Source organism: Callorhinchus milii, unplaced genomic scaffold, assembly GCF_018977255.1.
Source record: "Callorhinchus milii isolate IMCB2004 unplaced genomic scaffold, IMCB_Cmil_1.0 Scaffold1, whole genome shotgun sequence".
NCBI lineage: Eukaryota > Metazoa > Chordata > Chondrichthyes > Chimaeriformes > Callorhinchidae > Callorhinchus > Callorhinchus milii.
The window spans coordinates 135,195,811-135,211,341 of record NW_024704742.1 but is presented as its reverse complement, the minus strand read 5'-3'; the positions used below and the strand labels follow the sequence as shown (position 1 = coordinate 135,211,341).

Below are 15,531 nucleotides of genomic sequence, written 5' to 3'. Positions count from 1 at the left end.
TAACCACAACCACTTGCATTTGTATATCACCCTCCACATCAGATAGCACTTTACACCCACTGGGTGAACAGGGGAGTGAGCAGTTGGAGCTATAAACATTGTGTTCCTCAGACAGCCAAAGTCACCTGAGGGTTCTTGTGGCCTCCAAACATGGCATTGGCTGGATCTTGTAGTTATTAACGCGCTAAGTCGAAAGTTTGGATTTTGGATTTGAGATCTTTGAATGTTGCTTTACGGGATCCTGACTCAACTTATCAGATATTATAATAATAATCATCATTAAAAATCCTTCCATTTGATATAGCTCTTTATCATGTCGTTGAGTCTTTTCAACATGCTTCACGTAATATATTGTAAAGTGAATTGACTGGAGTTTTGTGGGGAAAATGTTGCAGCCAATTACGCACAGGAATATTCCACAAGCTGTCATGGATTGAGCCACCAATTTTTTTTCTGAGGGATTATTAATAATAAATATTTAATAATCCTTGCATTTGATATAGCGCTTTATCACGCCTTTAAGACGTCTCAAAGCGCTTCACAGAATACACTGTAAAGCGAATTTACTGTATATTTTGTGGGCGAAATGCGACAGCCATTTGCGCACTGCATTATCTCACAAACAATCGTTGATTGAAGTGACCAATTTATTGTTGTATTTTTTTCTTGAGGGATTATTATCAGGCGTGTGAAGTAAGGAAACGTGCCCAAGGTTTTGCCCTGCCAGGAATCGAACCCAGGTCTCTCGCTTGCGAGATGAGTGCTCTAACCACTGAGCTACAGGATTATTGCCTCTGGAAAGGGGTCAGCCAATTGACTAACAATTGGGTTCCTACCTACTGCTAGGTAAATAGAGGCATGTGGAGTAAGGAAACTTGCCTAATATTTTGCCCACAAAACATACAATATATATCGGCAATATGCATCTTCAATATTTTCTGGAGGATTGTGCTGCCATTGGATATTTTGTTTCCCCCACAAAACATACAGTCCAATTCACTTTAGAGTATATTCTGTGAAGTTCTCCAAGGACGTGATAAGTAACGTTGGTATTATTGTTCAGAAGTTGAAGGGTGAGTACACTTTATAATACATTTTATTGTGTTTATAAGAATACTGCTATTTTGACCCCATGTAGTGTTCGGAAACTATTTTGGGTACGTATGATGGAAAATGTGTATTTACAACTTTTGGGAAACAGTTATGTTATTTTTAACACTTCTCTCTCTGTGTTTCATTGTGTTTTCACAGGCCTGCAATAAAAATGGCTGGGAATAATCTGGTATTGCCAATTGTGCTGTGGGGCCGCAAAGCTCCGACACATTGCATTTCAACTCTGCTGTTGATGGATGACTTGGCCACTATCGTAACAGGGTGTCACGATGGTCAAATCTGCCTTTGGGACTTGACTCCAGAAATCGAGGTGATTCCTTAAAGCTGCTGGTGGCTTTTAGTCTTTTTAAGATTGTTTTTGGTCAGCTGGGTGTCTGACAGATGTGGAACCCCACCATGCTTAAGAGTATCCAAACCAAGCTCAGATTTCCATGCAGCCCACCTACACATGGAAATCCCAGAGAGAGATTGTTGGAATGGAATGTGCGCTCTCTCTCTGGAGGGACACATCCTGCTTACCTAATTCCGGAAAGTATTAGGGGCAGGTTGGCAAGAGCCAAGGCTTGGGGACCCCACCACAAGCTGCAGGTCATTCAGAACTCTGCAGCTCGTGTACTGTCCCGCACCAGGCTTCGCGATTACATCACTCCCACCCTCGCTCGCCTCCACTGGCTCCCCATCCCCCAGAGGATCGAATTCAAGATCCTCACCCTCACCTACAAGGCCATTCACGGCCTCGCTCCCTCCTACTTCTCCGACCTACTATCCCCCTACCTACCCGCCCGTACCCTCCGTTCCTCTGGCTCCGGTCTGCTCCACATCCCCCGCCACAACCGCCCTACTATCGGTGGCCGGGCCTTCAGCCTCTCAGCCCCTCGGCTCTGGAACTCTATCCCCCAGTGCCTTCGCCGCTTCCTCCCTTTCCTCCTTCAAGGCCGGTCTCAAAACCTTTCTCTTTGACCGAGCCTTCAGCTCCCCTCTCGACTCTCTTCCCCCTCCTCGCTCCCTCCCTTCCCTCCCCTCACCCTGATCATTTCCCCCCTGCTCAGGTCCTGACCCAACTGTACAGCGCCTTGGGACATCCTCTCGACATGAAAGGCGCTCAATAAATGGAATCTTGTTGTTGTTGTTGTTGTTGATGGGGGTAACTACTGGTGTCTAACCAGATAAAACTGCATAGCTTGCCATTGATATTTATGCTCTTTGCATCATAAATTATTTTTGTTATATCACAGCAATATTGCAGTTAAAAACATCGAATGTTATTCCCCAAGTTGACCCCACGAATCTCCTGTTTGTCAGTATAAAACAGCCACACAGACAGACCTAGAAGGTCTCTAGTGTATGTTGAGTTTAGCTCAAGCAGAACAGACCAACAAGGAAAACATTTCAATATGATTAGACACTATATTAAATGCAATGTGTTTCATGATAACTCTGGCCCCATTTAAGAATGATGTTAGGACAGTAGGAAGGATGAGTTTGATTGGCCTTATTTACCTGAATCTCAAAAATACCAGAAGGTGATGAATAAATGTGTTTATTTATTTCATGTTTTGATTTTATTAGAATGTTTCTGACACAGTGTAAAACAGGGTGTGTGTGGGAAGGGGGAATATCATGACAGTTTGGGTGAACAAAAAGCTCTTCAGCTGATTTTATCTTGTCCCGGAATACCAACGCTACTAACTTCTCATTATAGCATCAATCTGTTTCTTAAATGTATTCAATGCCCTCACTTCTACAACTCTGCTTTGCCAGCTGTTGATTTACTCCTGCAAAAAAATACTTCCTGGTGTCTGTCCAAAGCTTGTCCTTCACACCTTAACTTGTGTCGCCTTTTCTTACTGCCTTGGTATATCTCAAGTTTTTTTTTAGATTTATTTTCTCCGATTAAGCGCCCACACGCTCGCCTGTGATGTATCTTTTCACCTCTGATGTCTCTAGTTTATCAAGTCATCTCACGTAGCTCATTCCTCTAACACTCAGTTTGCTACTTGAACAATTTCTACAGGTCTGTAGGGTTGAGTCTAATGACTAGCTAATCGGTGAGGAAGAAAAGGCAGAGTGCATTTTCTTGTTCTGAACTCACAAAACCTCCAGAGTACGTTAAATTTACCATACAGCAATGAAAAATGGATATTATTAGCTTGGACAAAGGCCAAGGACAAGTCTGATTTAAATCACTTCTTCAAGGTAACCAAATGCGTTACCCCCCAAAATAATACCCAATTGTTGATACAAAAACAGAGAGAGCTGGGAAAATTCAGCAGGTCAGGCAGCATCTATGGGGAAAGGAAAGTGAGTCAACGTATCGGTTCCACAACTCTTTGTCGTGGATCCGAAACATTGACTCACTTTCCTTTCTCCATAGATGCTGCCTGATCTGCTGAGTTTTCCCAGCTCTCTCTGTTTTTATTTCAGATTTCCAGCATCTGCATTATTTTGTGTTTTGTACCTAATTGTTGATGGTGGGTTTGTCACCGAAACCTTTGCCAAAAATAATGTATTTTATTAACTGCTGTTAATACCCAGTCATGACCATGGGATACTGCTGTACACAATTGGCTGCCTTGTTTCGCCCACAAAATACACAGTCAATTCACTTTACAGTATATTCTGTGAAGTGCTTTGAGACGTCTCAATGATGTGATAAGTTGCTATGTCAAAAGCAAGGATTATTATTGTGGAATTTATACATTAACTTCTTTGTATTCAATTGTTTTTCCATTTAGATCCTTCCCAGGGCTTTACTGTTTGGCCACACGGCATCTATCACTTGCCTTTCTAAAGCCAGTGCCACCAGTGACAAACAGTATGTTGTCAGTGCATCGGAAAGCGGGTGAGTAAGAGGAACAGTGGTTATAGCAAAACTGATTTGAGGGGAAGTCTAGGGAGAGTCCTTGTTCAATAACTCCCCATTTCTTCAAAGAAAGTAATGCCTTCAAAGGCCTGAAGGTACATGTAGGAGTCTGAACCTGTGAAAACATTTTGCTTTAAAATTTTAGGTACTGCAAATTCTTGAATTTCACTGTTCATTTCAATTCCATTTTGTGGACTACTGGAGCGTATTGGTTAGAGCACTCAGCTCACAAACTAGAGGACCCAGGTTCTATTCCTGCAGGGTGGAACCTTAGATAGTTTCCTTACTCCATACAGCTGTTTACCTAGCACTAAGTAGAAACCCAGTTATTAGTCGATTGTTAGTTGCTTTCTGGGGTTAATAATCCATTAAAAAAATTATAATAATAATGTGATCACTCAATCGGCGACTGTTTGTGGGACCCTGCTGTGCGCAATTGACTGAGTTGAAAGAAAAGAATATGCCCGTATCCTAACCAGTATTGGGATCGAGTCTGTCCCTGTCAGGGCTGCCCTGGTGATCTCGCTGACCGAGTTGGGGAGTGTTCCCATGCCAGAGTCGTCATAGAGGATAGCAGTGACGTGACTGCTGAATGTCTACCTTTGCAACTTTAAAAAAAATTGTTGTGGATCCACTTCATTCCTTTGCCTTGCTCCCATCCTGCTCATCTCTAAAACCCATCTTAAGACGTATCTTCCCAACAGTGGCTTTCAGGCACCTTTTTCCTCCCCAACCCCGCCACCACGGGTGCCCAGTTGGCTCTGTCAAGTGCTTTGAGACATTGTCCTGATGTGAAAAGCGCTGTATAAATGTATAATTTATAAATGTATAATGCAATTATCTGTTACATTTTACTTTGTTGGTATATTGGTTCTGTGTCACCCTTGATCTTTTTCACACTAAACATGTGAAATCTATTTTTACCAAATCAGTGATTTTCTGTGAAGTTTTGTATTATAAACTAATATACAAATTCTTGCAGAGAGATGTGCCTTTGGGATGTGAATGATGGTCGATGCATTGAATTCGCTAAACTGGCGTGCACACATACTGGCATACAAGTGAGTACGAGAGAATCTCTGGTAAATAAGTTATTAGAAAATGAATTAAAAACAGTTTTTTTGATAAGTTGCAACTTTGATGCCCTGGGCTATGGATTTATGACACAGTGGGACAATAAGGGCTCGATTTGTGATTGAGATAGCAAGCATGATATTGAGATGTGAAAGGACTTGATCAAGGGTTGAGACTTCCTCTGCCTCCAGTGTGCAGAGTGACCATGCGGACAACCGCTGGGACTCCTGCCTGTAAATTCCCTATCCTTCCCACCCCTGCAATTCCACCTTGCTCATGCGTCTATTCATTGTAACACTTGATTGGAGTTACTGAACACTCCATTATCATTGCTGTAATATGATTCTTACTCATATTTATTAATGCACAATAAGCTTAAAATAAGGTAAGGTTTATAAAGTAAACATGGAGGTTCCTCTTTTATTTAATATCTGGTTAAAGCTCAGCTTACTGTCAATGGCAGCTTTAAGCGAGTAGATAAATATCAAGAAAAATAACTTGTTTCTATTTTGTATGCTTATGTTTTCAGAAGAAGTTTAAAATATCTACACAAAAAAATGTGGGACATTGCTGTGCGCAATTTGCTGTCACCTTTCGACGCCAAAATACATAGTCAATCCACTTTACAGTATATTCTGTGAAGCTTTGAGTCATCTCAAAGTGATAAGGCGTTATATCAAATACAAAGATTATTATCATTAGAATGTATGTTTTTGCAGCACTCTTCACGTAGGTTAGCATCTCAGAGCACTTATAAAAGAAATCTAGCTTAATGTAATCAGAGGATTGAGGAGACAAAATTGAAGGAAGAGAAAGTTACTTTCAGTTGCTTATTATCCTGTATTTCTTTTACAAATCAGTTCTATCAGTTCAGCAATGGCACTCAGAGGGAAGGAAGACTTCTGTGTTATGGACATTACCCCGAAATCCTTGTGGTAGACGCTACAAGCCTTGAAGTCCTGTACTCATTGGTTTCCAAAATTGCCCCCGATTGGATCAGCTCAATGAGTATTATTCGCTCACCAAGGACACAAGGTGAGGAATTAATAATTGCAGAGACGGGATTCATATAGTTCAGTGCCTCAAAATGTATTGAACCATTTTTTTTTCTTTTAACACCTGGAGAAGTGGAAATATTTTTATCTGCTGTGCACAGATTTTTGAGTTGAGCCACGCTGCTTCAAGTTTCTTTTGGTGTTCCACCTGATAGCTAGTTTCCTCTCTTTTTGACAACCATTTCTTCCCCCTCAATTGTTCAGTCTCCACGTAAGTGAGAACCCAAATCATTCATGGAGAAATGTTAGCTTGGTGCTCCGTTGCTTTGAGAAACAAAAGTTTTCCTTTTTGCGATTTTATTTTATTTAGGTGATCGTTTCAACCTTGTCAGTATTGTGTAAATAATGGGAAATACAACAACAACACAACTCGCTTCCATTTAGCACCCTTCATACAGGGTAGCGTCTCAGAGCGCTTGACAAATGCAGAGCTAACAAGTTTGAAAACAGTACTTGGAAACAACAGAAGGATGACCTACAGCCCTCCAAGCCTATTCTGTTAAGCGCTCTGAGGTGCTACAGTAGGGTGGGTGTTCTGGAGGGATAAGATCAGATGGGCTAAAAGGCCTACTTCATCCAGACTGATTTTATAATTTTGTAATCTTGCATATGTAACATTTGCACAATAAGTACGTTGCTGTGCTTTGTTCTCAGAAGACACAGTGGTAGCAGTTTCATTGACTGGAATTTTGAAGGTCTGGATTATTACCGCTGAGATCAATCGACTGCAGGTATGATATCAGCAGTTAGATAATCTAGTGATAATTATTGTATTGAAATAACCCTGGTAATGTCAGTGTCTGAGATAATTGAGTTAAGTCACCATCCATGGATGCATTCTGTACATAACTTTGGCATCTTGTTTACCCTCAATTGTCCTTTCTACCCCACATCGAACAACAATTCCATTTATATAGCGCCTTTCACGTGGAGTAGCATTCTGGAGCACTTGAAATGACCCGTTCCATGACCTGTTCTGCCTTCCCCCACCTCCTCAACATCACCCAGCTCTGCCACTGCCCCTCCCCTCAGACCACCGAAAACTCATCAATGCATTCATTACATCTAGGGTCAACCCTGTCAACCCCACCGCCTGGCTCCACTGGCTCCCGAGAGGATCAAAATCCTTGAACTCGCCTTCAAGTCCCAACACGGACTTGCTCTTTCCTACTACCTCTGTGACTTGCTAACACCATATCAACCTCTCCACTCGGCAGCTCTGGCCTGCTCCACATCCATCAGCCTCTCTGACAGCTGTTTTTAGGGGCGTGGATGCCAGTTGACATTCCCTTCGCCTTGCAGTCTCCTTTAATGCACGTCTCAAGACCCCTCTCTTTGACCGTGCTGACAGTCACCTTCCTACCCAGCCATGCCTTCCACCCCCCCACCCCCGCTCGGGTCCAAATCCTTGACTGTCCAGCGCTTTGGGATGTCATCTTAACGTGAAAGGCTCGATACAGATGGAATTTGCCGTTTTTGTTAATTATGTGAGCATGTTTTGTTAAGTATGAGAGATGAGTGGGCTACCAACAGAGTCAAGATAACACATTGTCACTTAGATGAAGTAACTTTGCAAATTCACTGAGGTCACAAGTTGTGCAGCGATGGTGATGTGATACTAATGTCGAAAATGTACCAATATGAACTTAATGCATGCCCAAGAGATTTTGAACACATCTTGATGACATTACAGCTTTAATCTGCAGCAGCCACTACCCTTCAAAGTAGCACATTCTGTGAAGTGCTTTTGATAGTTGCTATATCAAATACAATTATTGCTTATTTCACGTATTCAGCATTTTTTTCCTTACTAAAGTCAGATAAAATATTCAAATGGAATTCTAGGTTTTATATGTATGGTTATTGTATGTACAAGTAAGAAGGTAATATTAGGTTCGTGCAAGACATAAGTTAGGCTGCAGTTAGCAGCAGTCCGGTTTTGGGTATCTGAGTATATAGATAGCCCATCATAGCCATAGAGATAGTACAGTGGAGCTTCATTGTGGAGAGAGGAGGGATGGGTGTTTAAAAAGATGTGAAGCGATTTGAAAAACTAGAACTGTTTCCGCTGGAACAGCAAACAACAATAGCAACAAGATTACATTTGTATAGTGCCTTTCACGTTGGGAGGACGTCCCAAGGCGCTGGACAGAGTACAGCATTTCAGACTCAAGCTGGGGTTGGGGGAGTAAGGGGGGGAGGGGAAGGGAGGGGAGGCGAAGTGGGGTGGCCGATGGCATGGTTGAAGAGGAAGGTCTTGAGGCGGGACTTGAAGGAGGCTAAGGAGGGGGCGAGGCGGAGTGACTGGGGGATGGAATTTCAGAGATTGGGGGCAGAGTGGCTGAAGGCTCTCCCACCAATGGAGGGGGGGATGGGTCGGGGGACGTGGAGCAGACCATAGCCAGCTGGCAGAGGAAACGGGCGGGTTGGTAGGGGTTTAGGAGGTCGCAGAGGTAGGATGGGGCGAGGCCATGGAGGGCTTTGTATGTGAGGACCAGGATCTTGAACTGGATCCTCTGAAGGATAGGGAGCCAATGGAGTCGGGCGAGAGTGGGGGAGATGGGGTCACGGAGTTTGGTGCGGGAGAGGACACGGGCTGCAGAGTTCTGGATTATCTGCAGCCTGTGGAGGGAGGAGTTGGGAAGGCCAACAAGCAGAGCGTATGCATATTAGAGCCTGGAGGTGATGAAGGCATGAACAAGAGTTTCAGTGGCCTGAGGGGTGAGGCAGTGGCGGAGTTGGCGATGTTACGGAGGTGAGGGAAGGCAGAGCGGGTCATGGCTTGAATGTGGGGAAGAAAAGACAGTTGAGGGTCGAACAAGACACCTGACTGACTGACTTGGTGAGTTGTAGTGTGCAACCATGGAGGTTGATGCTGCCAGAGCCTGAGGCGCTGGCGCAAGCCAATCAGGAGGGCCTCAGTCTTGTTCACATTCAACTGTAGGAAGTTTGCCCTCATCCAGGACTTGATGCCCGACAGACAGTCTGTCAGGACAGCAGTGGTCCTGGAGTTGAGGGTGGAACAAAGATTCAAGGAGAAATCTAATGGAGGTTTTCAAAGTTATGGGAGCGTTTTTTAATAGGGTAAATAAACCGTTTCCACTGGTTGTCCAGACTATAACAAGAGGACACAAATTACGGTCATCACTCGATAATGAAAGGAAGGTTTGAATTTTTGTTTGTAGAGTGGGAATTTAGAATGTGGAATACCTTACCTCAAATGTCTGTTGAAGCTGAGTTTAGAATAACATTTTGAAAAAAAATACAAGGCAAGTAGGTATCCGTCCGGCGTTATATAAATCCAAGTTGTTGTGTATGGGAGAGTGGAGAGCTCCTTTGGGAAAGTTAGCATCAGCATAGATAGAGCTAAATCGCATCCTTTTATGCTGTAAACTTCAGATATAACTTTCCTTCCTTCCTTATCTATCAAAAGCTTGCTTATGTGGAGTGTGAAGACTGTTTTATCAGCTTATTTTTGATTTTCAGGACATTGAGCCGTTATTTGAAGAGGAATCCAAACCTATCTACTGTCTGAACTGCCAAAGCGTTTCATTCTGCACGTACACGCAACAGTCCCTGCTGGTAGTTTGCTCCAAATACTGGAGGGTAAGGACTTTTCAGTTCCCCAGCGTCTGGGTTTGATGGACAGATCAAACGATAAAATGTGAAGCCGAAACTGCTCTGTTCAAATCTTTTTACAGAAAAAAATAATAGTGATAAACATGACTGTGGTTACATTTTGTCCTGTGGGCCTTCCCTCCCTCATGTTTTGTTGCCTTGTACTCTTTCCCCCCCTCCTCCACTCCACACTTTCAAGATAAAGCTCAGAACATAGCTCTTTGAAAGTGGTTTCAATTTTCGCCTCCCCACCGTTAGCTCCCAACCACAGCTCTAGCTAGAATTGCCAAGAGCTTTGATGGCTTCCCGATGTGTATAAGTGTAGCTTGTGTTGTACAATGTTCTGTAGCCTACTATTGGAAGTTGAAATCTGGGCTTTTACTCCATGCTTGCAATGCAGCAGCCCCATAGAAATCTTAAATGTGCCTTGAGTTTACATTAACTAATTGGGGTACATTTTACTCCTTGTTAATGCTTAAATCACTCGGCCTTTTTAGCTGGAGTAGTTCTTTGGTTTGTTTTGATTCTTTACTACAGTATTTGGGTTTGGTAACAATGATAGTAACTGTGTTGTCACTGAGTTGTCCAGTATACACAAGGTTGGTCAGATCCTTATCTTCAATGCATTTGCATAGATAACTATGCTTTCTACCCCACATCCGTGCCATGATCCGCTCTGCCTTCTCCCACCTCCGCAACATCGCCTGGCCCCGCCACTTTCACACCGCAGGCTGCCGAAATCCTCATACACACATTCATAACATCCAGGCTTGACTAAGCAAACTCCTTGCTTGTCGGCCTTCCCAACTCCTCCATCCATAGGCTACAGATCATTCAGAACTCTGCAACCTGTGTCCTCCCGCACCAGGCTCTGCGACCCTATCACCCCCATCCTCACCCGATTCCACTGGCTTCCCATCACACAGAGGATACAGTTCAACATCCCGGTCATCATCTTCAAAGCTCTCCATGGCCTTGTTCCCCACTACCTCTGCGACCTCCTAATCCCCTACCAACTTGATTGCTCCCTCCGCTCAGCGGGCTCCAGCCTGCTCCACGTCCCCGCATTGCCCGCCCCAGCATTGGTGGGCGGGCCGTCAGTCACTCTGTACCCACCCGCTGGCACTCCATCCCGCAGTCCGTCTGCATCGCCCCCTCCCTTGCCTCCTTCAAGACCCATCTCAAAATCCTCCTCGTCGACCGCGCCTTTGATCACATTCCTTCCCCCCCCGCCGCCCTCCACCCTCCCCGATTACGACCCCCAGCTTGGGTCCGAAGCACTGACTGTCCAGAGCCTTGGGATGTACACCCGACGTGAAAGGTGCTATACAAATGTCATTTTGTTGTTGTTGTAAGGCTTCATAACAAGTTGTTTCATTTTATGATAGGTTTTAGACAGTGCTTGGCTGCCTGCCCACTTGCAAATAGTCGAGTGGTCGTTTATATAATAGTTCTGGTGCTTTCTGAATACTAGATTTCTGTCCACCAGGTTTTTGATGCAGGAGACTTTTCTTTGCTGTGTTCTGTACCCTGTGAGAGTGGGCAATCGTGGACTGGAGGTGACTTTGTGTCTGTTGACAAAGTGGTCATTTGGACAGAAGATGGGAGTAGCTTCATGTACCAGCTACCTTCCAGGTATTTATTGTGTGCACATCCCATATGTGGCTTCTGCAACCATTTGTTACATTTTTGACTCGTGACAAGAAAGTCACTACACTTGACAGTCAATGTAGACCACTTTCCCAGATGCATCAAGTGCTATAAAATGCAGTTTCTATATTCATCACGTTTCTTGTCTTTAGGATATCGGTGCAAAATAGCTGCTGCATGTACCTGTATTCGACTGGCTTTGGCCTCCTGCTTATCCCTTGTACCCTCTGTTAAACTATGGGTGTCTGCGCTTTTGACCACCACGCCCCAAAACTCTCGGACACTCTTCCTCTATCCCTCCACCTTGCCCCTTCCTTGTCCATCCTCAGAACGTGCCTACAGTCCTTCCTCTTTGACCGTCACCTCCCCTGGCATTGAATCGTGCCCTGCCACTGTCAAGCGCTCTGGGACGCTACCCCGCATGAGCGGCGCTATACAAATGCAAATTGTTGTTCACTTAAATTTTAGATTAGTCTATTTTATAAAGCCTTTGGAGAATTTTTTATTGTGAAATATGCTGTACAGATGTGAGCTGTGATGCATTGAATGTTAATAATAATCCTTGCATTTGATAGTGTCTTATCAAGTTGTTTAGATGTCTCAAGGCGCTTTAAAGAACGTACTGTAAAGTGAATTAATGGTATATTTTATGGGCGAAACGCGGCAGTCAATTGCTCTGATTTGCATTTGAACGTTTGCTTTTATTTTCACAGTTGTTTGCCAGCCAGCGAATCATTCCGCAGCGATGTTGGCAAAGCTATCGAGAACTCCATCCCGCCTTTGTTGTTTAATGTGCTGGATCGGAAAGATAAATCGGTAAGCAGTAATTTGGTTTGTGGTCTTTTGGATACCAGGTGTAAATTGAGATGCACCTTCTGGAATTGATGCTCTTAAGTAGGGATGTAGGGAAATGAGTGCTTTATGTTCTTTTGCTGACAGCATTTCAAAAGGTGATATTTCCGTTTTAACTATAAGTGAGCACAGTGTGGCTTTCCTGATGCGGAGATGGCTTCTTATTGCAACTGTACACATTGACCAGCAGATGGGGGCATGGTATCAGTTGGCGTTTTTGCTATTGCGAAGCAGGTCTCATTTCAAGACGTATTGTGCCTAACCTCAAACCTTGAATTGTTGAGAAATCTTGAAATACTAACGGCGATTAGCTTCTTGTTTAGAGACAGACACCCATTAGCATTCCAAATACTACAGCTTGCATTTATATAGAGGCTTTCACCTGAAAACATTGTTAAGCCTTTGAAAGATCTTAAAGACAAGATGAGGACGCAGGTTCAGTGTGATGAAGGGTAATTTTAGGATGGACACCATCCTAAAACATTTCTTTATGCAGCGTAATTACAGCCGGAACAGTCAGTAAGGCCAGGTGTTAAGGACTAGATTGATATTACAATGGGAAGATAGTTGACTGGAGTATTATGGAAGGAGATGAAACTGGCTGGAACTTCATCTGTACCACTATTATGATCTTGTGGCAATAGTTCAGATGAAACACTTGTAATTTCCAGTATTATCTGTACTTCTGGATTATATTACTACTTTACCGGTGTCCTTGACTTTATAATCCTGTTCACCTTGCTCTGATAATGTTCTGTTTGAAAAATGCTTATGATATCCTTTTACACCAATCCTCGTTCGGTGTGGTGGGGCCAGGCTGGGAGAGCGGGAAGAGTGTGTAAAATTAGGGGATTCAAATTATTTTAAAAATTATTAAAATTAAATGATTCTTTTACTGCAGTGGAGACAGAATGTGTCAAAATTCAAGAGGTAATTTGATATCTGTTTGATGAACAACAAATCACACGAGGCATGAGTGATTATTTTAATAATAATAATCCTTGCATTTGATCCTCACCTTGTCACGTCATCAAAGTACTTCACAGAATATACTACATAAAGTGAATTGACTGCATTTTGTGGGTGAAATGCGGCAGCCAATTGCACACAGCAGTGTCCTACAAATAGATTCCTGGACGGAGCAAAACCTTAAGCAAATTTTCCTACACCATACATCTCTGTTTACATGGCAGTATGTAGGAACCCAGTATCTAGGATTGCTTTCCGAGGCTAATAATCCCTTGAAAAAAAATTGGTCACTCAATCCATAACTGTGGGACACTGCATTTCGCCCACAAAATACAGTCAATCCATTTTACAGTGCATTCTGTGAAGCACGTTGAGACGTCTGAACGTGTGGTATGGTGCTAAAACAAATGCAAGTATTATTTAAAATGCAATTTATCATCCTAGAAAATTGTATTGTCATGTTCACGCATGGATAAATGACCATTGTGTTATTTGCCAATGCAGTATAGGATAACAGTAATGATTTTGTACGCTTGACATTTTTCAAGCAACGTCACCATTTTTTGGTTAAGCAATCTGGAGTCATGATTTTAAAAAAAAAAGATAACAAAAGAACAATAATCTGGGCAGATTCCGGGAAGAACTGGCCTATTTTCAAGTTATTTTTTTCCCAGAACATTTCACCGCAAGAGTGGATCTGTTTCACTCACTGTTGAGGGGGGTGCTCCTGTTATCGTAATATAAAACGGGCTGTGTAATCACTGTGGGTTTTTGTTTTAAAGGCAGAGCAATGATATTGTGGTCCTTCCCTGGAGGATATTTACCCTTGCATCAGGCTGGGATGAGCAAAGGGGGTGGGAGATGATAATAATTTAAGCAAAAATAGCTTTTCGAAGGAGTAGATAGTTTCAGTTTTTTGAATGTTGCTCTGAGTGAAAACTGGTAGCAATATATCATCTCTATTGCTACCGGTTTGGTTTCATAAATGGCTCAGATTATAGCACTTTAATGTCCAGCACGGAAGGCTACAAGCTTAAGCCTCACCTCCAATCTCCTCTCTTTCCAACCCCTGGTCAGAAACTGAATTTAGCGTTAGGGTTAGCATTCCACTGGGGATGGTACACTCAAACCAGTTTGTGGGACCTTTCTGTGTTGAGTATAGCCAATTTTAACCTATAAATACAGTCACCGCACAGGAAAACCATATGATAATGCTTGCATTTGACATAGTGACTTGCCACGTCGTAATGCTTCTAAGGGCTCCACGTTTTTTTCCTGCAAAGTGCAGTGACTGTATTTTGTAGGTGAATGCAGCAGCCATTTTACACAGATCAATGTCCCATAAACAGCTGTGAAGTGAATAACCAATTTGTGGGGGATTGTTGCCAGGACACTGGCAGAAAGTCCCTTTTGTTGAAGAGTGCCATGGGATCTTAAATGTCCACCTGATCTAGAGGATCGGACCTCAGTTAAAATCTCAACCGAAAGATAGCACCTAGAGAAATATAGCGTTTCTCTAGAACTATATAGGAATGTCACCCTATATAAAAGGTGCTGATATAAATGCCATTTGTGTTTCTTGTGGCCTGTATATTATAATGAAGCCAATGGGTGTGCAAATATGGGACCAGAAGGTGAATTAATTCTGACACAGTTCTGCCAGGTTACAAAGTGTGATTGCAGGAACATGTCTTTAACAAGCATAGACATCACCATTCACGCTAAAAGAAATGTAATACCGCATGTAGCTATCAAAATGCTGGTCAACAAAAACTGTGCTCCTGTTTCAAATGTTTACCAGCCAGTATTGTGGGGGGAGAGGGATACGCATTGAAAAATGTTCCCCAACAGAAAGAGTGAGTTAATTTGCCATCTGAGTGATTGTGTGTGTGTGTACTAGAGAGTACCTTTGTGTCCTAAGTTATTTTGCACGAAGGAAAGAACTGATTTCAAATTGTGTAGTTTGTGATTGATGACAGTTGTAACCTTTCTCCCCTCCTCCACGTTTAACACTTTAGATGTAGAAATTCTGTTCCAGCCTTCGATGTTTCTTTATACACATCACTAGTCCCGCCCTATTACGTTTTGCCCAGTTGTAATGTCACGAATGTAATAACTTACAATGATATCCAAGTCGTAAATAAATGTGCGAATCAATGATTACTATTAAGACACTGTGTAGTTTTTTAACATTTTCTTTGCCAGATTGTTATCCATTTATGCATGTGTGTGATTGATCCAGATTATTGTTGTTAAAGCCATTGCTGTCATATGATTTGCCTATTAATTCTCATTTGAACTTTTTTTTTCTTTTTTGCTCTATTCCCTCTTCCTTCT

General features: G+C 42.8%; 1 protein-coding gene across 1 annotated transcript in view; it reads left to right on the top strand.

Moving 5' to 3' along the window:
• LOC103184857 (WD repeat-containing protein 7) overlaps positions 1-15,531 on the top strand; it is a gene marked incomplete at its 3' end in the record, with an annotated part of 63,272 nt that overhangs the window by 19,820 nt on the left and 27,921 nt on the right. Inside the window, exons 2-9 of the mRNA XM_042335994.1 lie at positions 1,252-1,423; positions 3,849-3,955; positions 4,959-5,037; positions 5,911-6,085; positions 6,760-6,836; positions 9,592-9,711; positions 11,213-11,358; positions 12,087-12,189. Of these exons, the coding sequence (XP_042191928.1) occupies positions 1,265-1,423; positions 3,849-3,955; positions 4,959-5,037; positions 5,911-6,085; positions 6,760-6,836; positions 9,592-9,711; positions 11,213-11,358; positions 12,087-12,189 (966 nt within the window). The remainder of the gene's footprint in view (positions 1-1,251; positions 1,424-3,848; positions 3,956-4,958; positions 5,038-5,910; positions 6,086-6,759; positions 6,837-9,591; positions 9,712-11,212; positions 11,359-12,086; positions 12,190-15,531) is intronic.